At 39.2% G+C, this 13,399-nt stretch overlaps 1 protein-coding gene across 2 annotated transcripts; it reads right to left on the reverse strand.

Moving 5' to 3' along the window:
* Positions 1–1,656: 1,656 nt before the first annotated feature.
* LOC146389810 (uncharacterized) lies at positions 1,657–10,070 on the reverse strand. Of its 2 annotated transcripts, none has more exons than XM_084913079.1 (4): positions 9,543–10,070; positions 3,718–3,853; positions 1,994–3,262; positions 1,657–1,794 (listed from the first exon to the last, which is right to left on the reverse strand). In XM_084913079.1, exons 2-3 carry the CDS (start codon positions 3,733–3,735, stop codon positions 2,018–2,020), a joined length of 1,263 nt encoding a protein of 420 aa, XP_084769205.1. In that variant the 5' UTR covers positions 3,736–3,853; positions 9,543–10,070; the 3' UTR covers positions 1,657–1,794; positions 1,994–2,017. The 2 variants fall into 2 exon arrangements, with proteins under 2 accessions (XP_084769205.1, XP_084769196.1); XM_084913070.1 differs by having other exon boundaries at positions 1,657–1,797.
* Between the last annotated feature and the right edge of the window lie 3,329 nt (positions 10,071–13,399).

Below are 13,399 nucleotides of genomic sequence, written 5' to 3' on the forward strand. Positions count from 1 at the left end.
CTGCCATTGTGGGCTGTGGGATGGACAGGAGGAGGAGTACAGGAGTGTGGTCGACAGCTTCGTCGAGTGGTGTGAGCTAAACCACCTACAACTTAACATCACAAAGACAAAGGAACTGATTATGGACTTTAGGAAGCAGGCTCCTCCTCCTAACCCTGTCACCATCAGAGGGGCTGATGTGGAGATAGTTGAGGACTACTGGTACTGGGGGTACACTTGGACTGTAAACTGGACTGGACCAAGAACACCAATGCTATCTTCAAAAAAGGGCAGAGTCGGCTTTTCCTACTGAGGCGACTTAGATCCTTCAATGTTGGTAGGAATATGCTGACCATGTTCTATCACTCGGTGTTGGAGAGCGTCGTGTTCTTTGCAGCTGTGTGCTGGGGAAGTGGGGTGAAGACAGCTGATGCCAAAAGGCTGAACAAGCTGATTAGAAAGGCTAGTTCTGTCCTGGGTGTCAGACTTGAGAACCTGGAGGAGGTGTCTGAAAGGAGAATGCTAAAAAAGCTTGTTTCTATCATGGACAACCCCTCCCACCCCATGCACGCCCCCATGATGGACCATCAGAGCAAACACAGCAAAAGACTCATTGCCCTGAAATGCAGAGACCGCCACAGTAAATCCTTTGTGCCGGTGGCAATAAGACTGTATAACTCTTCCCCACTCTGTAGATAATTTTCCTGAGACGATTACCAATGTTATTCTGTTCCCTTTCAGACCGTGTAATATTACCCAACAGTACCTTATTGAATATTTGTTTCATCCCCCCATCATACGCTGCTACTCCCTTTATTCTATTGCACAATACTTTGTCACTTTCTAGAATCGCCTGCACTGATAGTTAAGTTATTTATTCACCAGGATATAGTTATATATATTACTTCGTTAGTTATCCGATACTATGTCTTGCACTATCCTACGGTATATTACTGTACACTACTATTCTTATTGTATATATTGTATATCTTATATCTTATTCATCTGTTCCTCTGTCTCTCCTGCTGCTTTGAGCATGTACATGACAAAAGAATTTCCCTCGGGATAAATAAAGTTCTTCTTATTCTTATTCTTATCTATACATGCAGCTTCCTAAATGTAACATTCAGGATTATTCACTGCAGGTCCAGAAATCAGAGCTACCTCATCAGATCCAAGTGTGACATCAGCTGACACTCTTTACAGGAGATTCCATCTGAACTCTGTGGAGCCTGATCAAGGTTTTTAAGTCTGACCCTGAAACCAGAAGAGGATCTTTCTCTCTCTTCAGATTCATTGTGATTCAGTGATTTCAGTCCTGCATGATCAGGCTGATGTTTGCACAGAGCAGATAATGAAGTGAATGCACATTGGTAACAGTGAAACAGTTTATGTACAGCTTGGGGTCACAGCTGAAGTTCACTTCCATGTGTGTACATTCATGTTTGTTATGATGACCTGATTGTGAGAAGCTTTTGTCACAGTGTCTGCAGTTGTATGGTGTCTCTTCTTTGTGGATTCGCTTATTGCTTTTTCTTTAAGCTCACGTGCAGTGGTGAAGGATGACCTGCACTGGTCACAGATGTACTTTTTGACCCCGCTGTGGAAGAGTTCATGTATTTTTAATGTACTTGGTGTGTGGAAGCCTCTCCCACATTCTTTGCAGTAGTTCATTTTGTCTCCAGTGTGTCTACATTGACGTGGCTTAAAGTCCCGTTGATGATTGGAGGTTTTTCCACAAAGGCCACAGAGAAACTCTTTCCCACCACCACAGTGACGACAGGGCTGAGAACTGGATCCATCTTTATCACTCTGCTTCTATGCAAAGACAGTATAAGTCAACTCTGCCAATATCCAATTACATTTCACTGTTTACATTATAACACTCAGCTTACTGGGTGAAAATGCCTCTTCATTTTTCCAAACAGTTCATTCAGTATAATTCCATAAGTTTACTGATCAGACTTGTTCCAAACACTCGGGTTACAATTACAAGATAAAAATAAATACATACCTCACAGTAACTGCACTTGTAGAGTTAATTTCTGGTGTGGATCTGTTGGTGTTTTTTCAGGTGATGTGGAGCTTTAAAAGTCTTCTGACACAGGTCACATTTGTAAGGTCTCTCCTCAGTGTGGCTAAACATGTGTTGTTGTAACTGTGCATCTGTTGTAAATGGTTTCCCACACTGATCACAGCAGTAAACATCATTTCCAGTGTGAATCCGTAGGTGAATATTTCGGTACTTTTTTTCACTGAACCTTTTTCCACAAAAGTCGCAGCTGTAGGCCTTAATTCCAGAGTGGGTAACTAGATGCCTCTGTAAGTCGCTATTTTGAGCAAAAGCCTTACCACACAACTCACAGCTGTGTGCTTTAACTCCACTGTGGATGATATGGTGTGATTTTAGGCCTTGACGATGGGTAAAAGACTTTCCACACAAGTTGCAGCTGAATGCTTTAACTCCACTGTGGATGAGTTGGTGTGTTTTTAAGCTATCAGCCAGGGCAAAAGACTTTCCACACAAGTCACACCTGTGAGGTTTAACTCCACTGTGGATGAGTTGGTGTGTTTTTAAGTTTTGGGCTTGATTAAAAGACTTTCCACACAAGTGACAGTAGTGTGCTTTAACTCCACTGTGGATGAGTTGGTGTGTTTTTAAGTTTTGAGCCAGAGTAAAAGACTTTCCACACAAGTCACAAATGTACGGTCTAACTCCACTGTGGATGAGTCTGTGTGTTTTTAAGCATCCAGCCCGGGTAAAAGACTTTCCACACAACTCACAGCTGTAAGGTTTAACTCCACTGTGGATGAGTTGGTGTATTTTTAAACCTCCAGCCTGAGTAAAAGACTTTCCACACAAGTCACAGCTGTAAGGTTTAACTTCACTGTGGATGACTTTGTGTTTTTTTAGACCTCCAGCCAGAGTAAAAGACTTTCCACACAAGTCACAGCTGTACGGTTTCACTCCACTGTGGATGAGTCGGTGTGTTTTTAAGTTTTGAGCCAGGGTAAAAGACTTTCCACACAAGTCACAGCTGTACGGTTTCACTCCACTGTGGATGAGTCGGTGTGTCTTTAAGCTTTGAGCCAGGGTAAAAGACTTGCCACACAAGTCACAGCTGTATGCTTTAACTCCACTATGGAAGAGTTGGTGTCTTTTTAATTCTCCAGCCCGGGTAAAATCCTTCCCACACTCATCACAGCTGTATGTTTTCTCTCCCTTTCTTCTGTGAGGTTTGTCGGCCTCCTGAGAGCGCTGACTTTTCGCCTCATGTTGGTCCTGCAGTGACAGAGATACAAACAGAGGCAGTGAGTGAAATGCAGTAATGGAACAAACTGAAACTCCCTCCATTAGTGGAATTTAATGTGACAACAAACACATTGTTGGTGTGTTTCCACCACCTTCTGGTGATAGCATCACATTACAATGATGTGCTACAATGGGAGTTGTAATTAAAATGACATTATTGAAGAAATATTGATCAGCGGAGAAAATCTTTTACTCATAAAAAATTGTGAGTTTAACTGATGATATTGTTGTTTCAATGTGTGCTGATAAAATATCATGTTTGTATTTTCTTGTAACTGCTGTGGTTTTTGATTTTGAATGTAGATTCTATATATATGGAGGAGCCCAGGATGGAAAAGATAATGCTACTGTTAACGGGTTTTTAAAAACCAACCAACTGTGCACACTGTTGGTTGGTTACAGTGTAACTGTGATATTTTTCTCACCTTTTGTGTTGAAGTCATTGTTTCCTCTGTAGTGGCTGAGCTGAGTCCAAATGGCTGAAATTGTCCTTCCGCTGCTCCACCAGACTCTTCTGCTCCTTTTACTCAGCTGGGACACAAAAAGTATATACACACATCCCTGACAAAAAGAAACAGAGCAAATAAACATTACTACGCTCCTCAGTGACAACAATACCTATGAAGCTTCAAGGTGAAACCTCAGATAGAAAGTAATCAGTTGCCTACAACAATCTAAAAGGGAAAAAGCCACTGACTGCCCTACATATCACTGCCTAAGAGTCACGGAAATGGCTTATGTATAAAGAAGGTTGGTTTGAGCAGTTAAAATGTTCTTGCTTGTACATTTCTTTGGACAATATTATATAGGTGCATTCTATCTTATGTAGGAGACATGTTTATCGTGACACAAAGAACATGTTTTTGTTGCACTGCTATTATCGCAAGGTTTGGGCGTGATCATATAGGCTGTGAGGCCCACGTTTAATAATCACGCTTAGTTCAGTGAGCTATCCTACAGAAGCCTGGTTTGTCTCTACTAACTGGTATTTTCTTGCAATTTTATTGCAACATTGTGAAAATTTGTAATGTATGGTGTTCTAATTATTTTATGTTTTAATTTAGAATACACAAGACTGTAAAGTAATTCTTCTAGGACAGTGGTTCTTAACCTTTTTGGAGGTACCGAACCACACCAGTTTCATATACGCAATACAATTTTTTTCGAATTCAAGACATACATATATTTTTTTACTGGGCCGTGTATGTCACAGCGGAGGTTCTGCCGAACCCTTGAGACCGACTCACCGACCCCCTAGGGTTCGATCGAACCCAGGTTAAGAACCACTGTTCTAGGACCTCTGAAGTGACAGGTGGCCATAGGTGATTTTTTTTTGTTAACCCTTTAAGACCTACCATAGAACCAAGTCCGCCAGAGCTTATATTATATTTTTACCTGCTGTAGTGCCATTTTTGGGAGCATTTCAAGTTGATATACATCAATACAACCATTATAGCCCAAATTTTAATAATATGTATGCATTAAGTGCATAGTAATTACATAAATTGCAAAAAAAGTGCAATAAATTACAAAAAAAATAAAAATTGTTTTTTTAACATATATTTCTAGTTAGAGAAATTAAAGAGGCTTATCCCTCAAAACTGTAAATACAAAAAAGTTGCATAAAATAGTTTCCCACCACAGGAAATTTATTTTGAGTGTCTTCATAGTTTTATTTTTGAAATACACCAATTTTTATATACTGCAGGAAAAACTAAAATAAATATAATGCAAATTTGCAAAAAGAAAATAGCATATGCATCAAAATAAACTATTTCCAGCAGTGCAATATGAGGCCTAAGCATCCCAGAAACGACACAGAAAGTCATAAAGTCAAACATAACTTTTAAAAACCCCAGTACAGGCTCATAAGGCCCTGATGGTAAAAAACTACAACTACTGCAAAATGACGTCACTTCCGGTTTCGGGCAGGTAATGGCGGGCATGCAATAGTTTGCGCTGATGGACGTAGGAGGTGTTACGAACAGCTGATCGGATCAGCAAAGCGTGTTTCTGGAATATTATGTTTTTGTTGCTGCAAGTGCTTTTTATGCAGTTTTTGCAAAAGCTATATGTGGAAGGAAACTGTGACTTAGGACAAGCTGATGGCATAAGATGTAAGTACAACTCCTCCGGTTTCATATGCAAAAAGAATTATTGCGCTAGCTTATGTGGTTGCAGTGCTACCGGGATTTAAAAATAGTTACGCAAAACGGAGCGTGCCCGCTCCAACCGGCTTTAAAGGGTTAAAGTACAAGTGTTACTTTTAACAGACCGAAGCACTTAAAGCCTTTGTGTTCTATGTTTGTAGCTTTCACGACATTCAATAAATGCAGCAAAGCGCCCGTCTTGAAGAACCCGTGCCTGTGTTGGCATTTCTGAGCTACAGTGAAAACTCGCCCTAGCCAGTGCTGTTGAGAAGCTCATTAAGAAGACGGCAGCTGCAGAGAGTGACGGTGAAGTGGAGCGACATAAGAGGGCGCCATTGCATAAGCTCACTGTTCACAAGCAGCCAAGCACAGTAGAAGCAACGTTATAGAGTTTGACAGACGACGTGACTTTCGCGCATTGCATGCCGGGTACTAGTGGCAAAACAATCAAAGCAATGCATCAAATGCAAGCATTTGCAGCACCGCAAAACGTTCATTCTCCGGTTCCAATACCTTCTTGCTTTTTCTTTGCCCCCCAAAAAAGGTATGTACAAAACGAAGGAGAACAATGCCGGTCCGTACAAAGACAGACTTGATGAAAAGTTAAAGAAAAGATACGAGGAAAAAATCAAACGAGTGAAAAGGTTAGACCCTTACAAGCACACAGAGTGGACAAAAGACGTTAACGTGCTGCCCAACTTTCACCACGCTCATATTTATAATTATACAGTTCTTGGAGTGAGTGCATACACTCATGAAGTTTAGTAACTTCAGGTCACTGCAACAAGCCCAGGTACAGTTTACCGACGGATGGGTACAGGACCTTGAAATGCACCGTGTAGAACGAAAGACCATCGTACGAACAAAGGTAAGTTTACCAGTCTCACAAATCGTCTTCATAAATACACATTCGTTAACAGTTTATTAATAGGACCTTTGAGCTCAATGGTAATTAATTAGTAATAATTTCTGGTACGCATTACAGAAATGTAGCAGTGACAATAATATCGTATGCTGTAATCATACTGGGCAATTAGTGATACAAAAAAAACCTGTTTTATCCTGTGAATAAAAGTATATGTTTTTGTCAATGTACCATGGTAATAACAGAAGCGAAACGCAATATTCTGTCAGGACAATTTACTATTTATGCACAATAAACAAAGGAGCATGGCGCGACAATTTCTGTACAGAGCCAGACTTGCTTGTAACCTATATCACCAATTATGTTATGAAAAATGACGTATTAACTACTACAAAACACTGACCTTTATGGGAATGCTTGGAGCAGACTAACATGTGAGCTGGAGTGTTGCTCCAGAGTGTTGCTCCGGCTCTTTGTTACTTTGGAAACATGGCTTGAACAATTTCTCTTCAACGACGTAATCCGATAATAACCGATCTCTTTACCCGTCAGCTTCCCGTGGCTGTCATGCGACCAACTATTGCAGTTAATAATACAACAGCTTCTTTAATATCACCAACCATTCCCATGTTATTGCAGTGTATCCATATAAATGGCCCACGCTGTAGTTGTATAGAGATTGAACATGTGACGTCATTCAGGGGTAAAACCGCAAAAGATTCTGGGAACTCGTGGCAAGCGGTACTAGCGCACGCAGGCTTTCAATTGAAATCAGTTACACAGCCATAAAAAGAAACACAAAAAATGGCAAGAAGCTGTTGTATTATTATTATTATTATTATTTGTTGCATCATATTGCTGTAATTGTTTATATGCTTTATATATTCTGAGGTAAGTTGATCTATAGTGTTACATCATATTCTATAAGGATGTTATGTGTTTGTATACTTTCTGCCCAGTTTGACCCATTTAGCAGAAGTCAGCCTGTTTAAGGCTCTGATATCTATTCTGTATGACTTAAAGCAGTTATGACTTGGTATGATTTTCTCACCCAATAAAGGAATATTTAATATATCTACTCTTCATTCTACCAGAAACAGTTATCACAGCTTGAACATTTTCTTCTTACACATGTATGTAAGCATTGAGTCGAATTTAGTAATGCCAACAAAATGAAATAAGAGTATTTATTATATATATATATATATATATATATATATAAGATAAATACATATATTTATCTGTAAATATATATATATATATACTGTCAAAGATACTTGTCTGTCAGTGAAGATATAAAGTTATAGTAAATAAAGATCAATGCAACTTATTTGACACAGAGTTTAAGTTCACTGCTGTAATAACTAATAATGATTAATATAAAAATAACTTTTATATTTGCCATATTATATTTACATTACCAAAGTGAGATGACTTTAGTCTCATGAACAACATTAGCTAATTGTTATTTACTAGCTCATCTTAAAATGACTGTTCAGTAGAAAAATGAAGCCCAACAATCATGTTTTTACAGTCTCACGGTCTCAGCCTCAGATACTCAAAAAATCAAACAAAGATAAAAATTAAAACAAATAGATGAAGAAAAAAAATTTCTCCTTCATTTCTGTCAAACAATGCTGCATGAAACCTTTCCAGCAGTTAGTATCATAAGCTGTCCAGCTTTGTGTATCTATCAAAACACTTTTTACAAATCCTGCTGGAATTTGTCAGGTTACAGCTGCAGTCAAAGCACGATGGAAATAAGTGAACAAGCAAGAAAACGCTCAGCTTCTCATGCTGAGCTAATGATTAGTTGGTGTTGGTTTCCTCTCACTCTTCTTTTAATGTGTTTACAATTAGGGCTGGGCTATATCATACCGTTCACGGTAATACCGGTGTAATTTTGGGCAACGATAGGAAAATGACATATCGCAATAGAATATGGGTAAAACGCGCATGCGCAGTGTCTTTGTTTACATACGCACATGGCTGCGACGCAGAATGAGAAGAGCGAAAGTAGATCATTAAATGAAACAGATGAACCAGAATTGGTTTGTAAAAATGCTGCAACTTCAGTGGTGTGGAACTTGTTTAGCTTTCGTCCGTCAGATACACAACAAAGCACTATTTTTGGTAGAGCATGCTAGCGGCCGTCGTTATTACCGTGTTGTTTGGAAAATACGGCACACTTAAAATCAATCCTTTGACTTTTCTGAAAATCGACAGTGCCCTTTATAATCTCGTGTGCCTTATGTATGAATTCTGGTTGTGTTTACTGACCTCGAAACGATTTTATGTGGTACACGGTGTTCGAAAATCTGTCAAATGTTTAGTACGACTCTGCTAAGCTACGAAGCCGCACTGCTTGATGGATTGTGGGAACATTACGGCTATCGTAGGCAGGAGCCTCGCGGAGTGATACGTACTGTGCTTCAACATAATATTACTGTATTGTGTGTGTATAACCTCTTTTTAAGTTTTGTGGATATTATACATGGTTATGCTGAAGATATGTAAGCCAATTTCCAATGGAAATGTCTTTTGGTTAAACTGTCAGCAAGGAATTTGCACTGTTACATTTTTATATAACTTAAATGCACATAAAAAAAACAGCTGCTTGTTTAAGTGAAAATACATTGATGGGGTTTTTTGCACTAATAAAGTTGTGGAGTTGTAAAGTATTTTGTCTAGTGTCAATTATATCGTTATCGCAAATTTTCAAATGTATATCGTGATAAATATTTTTGGTCATATCGCCCTGCTCTATTCACAATAAACTCTTAACAGACCGAGAAGAGCAACAGAAGAGCTCATTCAGGAGCTGTTGAAGTTCTTCACGGATTCTTTTTGATGGGAGCGACCAGGCGGATAATTTTATTTCCAAAATCAGACATCTTTATTAGCGCTGGAAGAAAATAAAATACAGATGCATCTGTAGATCATCCTATGAAGTCCTATTCTAAAGGCTGATTGCCCTCCCCCAGGCTTGTACCTGTGGCTTCATGTCCTGGGGGTTGGTTGTTCTCCTGCCCTGCACCCCATCCTTTTGTTCATACTCCAAGACTATTTTTCTTTATGTATTCTTACCCCCTAGCAACCGCCATATTATAATGTTGCAAGCAATCACAAACTCTACAGTCTGTCTAACTCCAATGTATACCAAGCAATCTATTATTCTCAACAGAGATAAACTCAACATAAACTGAACCCACATTAAAGTTAGCTCGATGCTTACCTTTAGATGAGCCCACAAACCGAGAGAGACTCCGTGATGAAGCTGGAACTCTTTCCAAACAGGAAACAGATCAGGGAGCAGAGACCCACGTGGTTCACGCTGATCTCAGCTAGGATCCAGGAGACAAGGGTGTGCAGATCGATGCAGATATCGATCCAAACGTTGGTAGTGGTATATGTTCCTGTACGTTTACTACTTTACTCCTGTTTCATGAAAAAACAGCTCTCGCTGCTCGACTCCTCTTACACACACACTTTGCTCCTCCCCCTTTACCGGGCTCTGCTGTGATTTGTTGCTGTGCGATCACGTGACTCAGCTGCACAACGTAACCACGTGGGGTATTTCAAAATTAGGGCCTATCTCCTTTTCCTGAACTCTTTTCCGTGGCTCGAGGAAAACGTCATCGTGGGAAGGAGATTTGCTAAGGACTCAGGAAAAGAGAGGAGCGGTGCTGAGAATTGGAACAGCCTTACACTCGTCTCTCTGTAACAACGTGACACCGGATGTCTGCCTGTTGAAACTACAGAAGATGGCAAGGGCGTAGGCTGTGTCCCAATTCAGGGTCTGCACGCTTGAAGTACGCGCACTACGCGTACTACGTACGGTGCGTACTATAAGTACGAGAAGTGCGGAAGTGAGAGGCTTGTGAAATGGGACGGTATACGCTTTGTCGCGCTGTTAGGGTTGCCTAGCAACCATGATACTAACCGCGAGACACGTTACATACAGCATTGTTTGACAGAAATGAAGGAGAAAAATGTTTTGTTGGTCATTCATTTTTGTCATGATATCACTTTGATTAGTTGAGTATCTGAGGCTGAGACCACGGGACTGTAAAACATGATTGTTGGGCTTCCTTTCTGTGCTGAACAGTCATTTAAGATTAGTTAGTAAATAACAATTAGTTAATGTTGTTCATGAGACTAAAGTCATCTCACTGTGGTAATGTAAATATAATATGGCCAATATTATAGTATTGTCAGATTATTATGAGATATATATATATATATATCACTGACTTTAATTATTAAACATTCGCACATAAATAAGTGACGTCATATTCAGTACTTTTGACAGTTCACTCTTCGGCCGCTCCATCTTATTAGGGAAATTCCAAATACATAAATGTAAATTTCAAAACTCAACCCCATCATTTAATTTGTTTTTGATTGAAATTGAATATTACTTAAACTCTCTTAAATTAACTTCCAATAAAAAAGGTTTATCATTGATTGAAATTCATTCAGAAATGTTTAACGAATGAGCTGTCACAACTTTCAAGTACAAAGTTGTTATGAAGTCTGTCACATTCCCCCCCTTTTTTTTTCTTTTTTCTTTTGTTATCCTTTATTTATTTATCCTTCTTATTTCATTGTACTGTATATTGTTACTCTTATTTGCCTTGTATGTCTACTGTACAAACTGAACTGGAATGACTGACTGTTCGCTTTATAATTTCAATAAAGTTTGGGGAAAAAAAAAACCCTCTTCGGCCGCTCCCTTCTGCCGTATTTTGCGGCAAAATTATCCACACCCACCGCCGCGCTATGAATTGTGTGATATATGGGACCACGAAGCGTGCACCGGACCACGCTTGATATTTGGGGAAATCGACGGCGCATTTGGAATATGCATTTGAAGTACACTTCGAATTGGGACAGCCGTCGTCGCGTGGCGGTGACGTAATTGCACTTAAAATGCGTACTTCAAGCGTGCAGACCCTGAATTGGGACACAGCCGTAGATTTGGTTTTGGCATTGGTGGGGACGGATGATTCAACCACCGAACCCTGCCCTATTTCTTTTTTTTTCTTTTTCCCCCCTTTTTGTCTTTGCTTCTTGATAAAAAAGGAGAAATATACTTGCCTACATATGCTATTCTACATGCTTTTAAACCATTTAAAATTACAATTCATATTTTTACATTTGAATTATATAACAAATGACGGACTAAGTATTTTAGACTTCAGTTTACTTCAGCCATATTTCATATAAATCAGGTATCATACAAACATAAAAATAGCTTCAAATACAGTCATGACAATAAAAGAATATGACTTTAAGGACTTAACAACATTACTTCAGTTATAGGACACAACATCTGTTATATTTTGACACTAAGGGCAACTTTGCCTGTGGTAGAATGTATACAATGCATCAAAAAATCTTTACTGCAGATACTAATTTTGTGTTGTAAGATTTATGAGTTTCATGCTTTCATAGTGGTCCTTGGGAGAGCGTGACATTTTTATCAGGTGGTACACACTGTAGAAAGTTTGAGAAACACTGATAAGCGTATGTGTGCTTTTGGAAAACATTTAAAGCTGCAGTACAGAATCTTTGAAACAAGCTTAAAACATTTTTAGAATATAAACAGAGCATCTGCTTCTCCTTACAGCTCCTCACTCCACCAGGGCTGTTTGGCACTTTCTGATAGTCTGCAAATGTGATGTACGTACTGCGGCAGTCATACAGACAACTGGATGGTCCAAAAGTTGGCCTACCTATTACTGGCTGAGGTTTTAGTAGAGTTGTGGCTGAACCACATAAAAATATATCATTATTTTAATCTCCCCAATCAATTATAATGTTATATGAGTATGAGTAAAATCTGTTTTTTTTCTCTTTGTCAGTTTAACAGTTTCTGTTTTGCCTGTCACTGTTCCCTGTCTGTTTTCTTACCTGGTTCTTCCTGACCTTGTACTTTCTCCTCACGTTCCCCTCTTTCCTCTCTCCTTCTTCGGACTGTCATACACAAATAGATTGTATTCAATTAGATGAAAAATTAAATTAATATAAAAAATACTATTAAGATCACTAACAAAAACTCATCTCTCAGTGTACTTTCAACCAAAAGGCAAATAACCAAACCACATGAACATCTAATAAAATATATAAATATTGAAACACTGATCTAACATTATTCTTGATTCACGGATCATTTGATTTTACACTTTTACCTGAATGTGGCTCCTTTTTTGAAAAAACTTCCTTATATCCATTATTAACCTGGCTGCCTCTCTGTACACAAACACACACACACACACACACAAAACAGGAGTTATAAGGTTAATGGGCATCCAGTCAGTTAGCTAGTTAGTATCCATTTCTAACAGGACAGTGGTAACAACAGTAGGCTGCGGACAATTTTAAGTTTTAGATTTTAAATAGGCTGTATACATTTCAATGGGAGCAACAGGACGGTCATATGTCGCTGATTTTACTACAGAGCAGGACGGATTGTAGGGTAGCAAACATCGTCGGAAAACATGTTTTCAACACTGCAGGTTACCTGGGTGTAATGTTTTTCAGCTAAAAAGAAACATGGTCTGACTCCTACCTAACTATATAAAGAGTAACTGAAGGTTAAATGCAACCAACATGTCCTGTTTTAAGCCAGGCACTTACACCTCCGCTCAGCTGCGTCTCAGCCACCATCGCTCTGACAGCCAGGATGCTAGAGCCAGAGTAGGGGAGAGGCGAGCTGGAACAAACCATTTTGGGAGGGGGGGGGGGGGGGGGGGGGGGGGGGGAGGTTATCTATACTTTTGTTGCTAAAGTGTTACGTCTCAACCAAGTACTGTATGCTTTTTATATTTTTAGTAGTGTGTCACACAAACAGCAAATATTGTCAAAAAAGTAAGAAATCTTTGCGGGTGCTTTGATTCATTTTGGGGGTGCTGAATGAGACGCAGACCTTCACAATAAAACAGGAAACAAGAGATCCCTCTAGGTCACAGACTAGACACAGAACTAAATACAAATACAGGCCATTTACCATTATAAATACATTTTACTTACTAAATATAAAAGAACAAACTGAGAAAATATTCAACTACTACTGGAGAATTATCTTGA

This window comes from Perissodus microlepis, chromosome 3, assembly GCF_051167445.1.
Source record: "Perissodus microlepis isolate ML-2025 ecotype Zambia chromosome 3, ASM5116744v1, whole genome shotgun sequence".
Taxonomy (NCBI): domain Eukaryota; kingdom Metazoa; phylum Chordata; class Actinopteri; order Cichliformes; family Cichlidae; genus Perissodus; species Perissodus microlepis.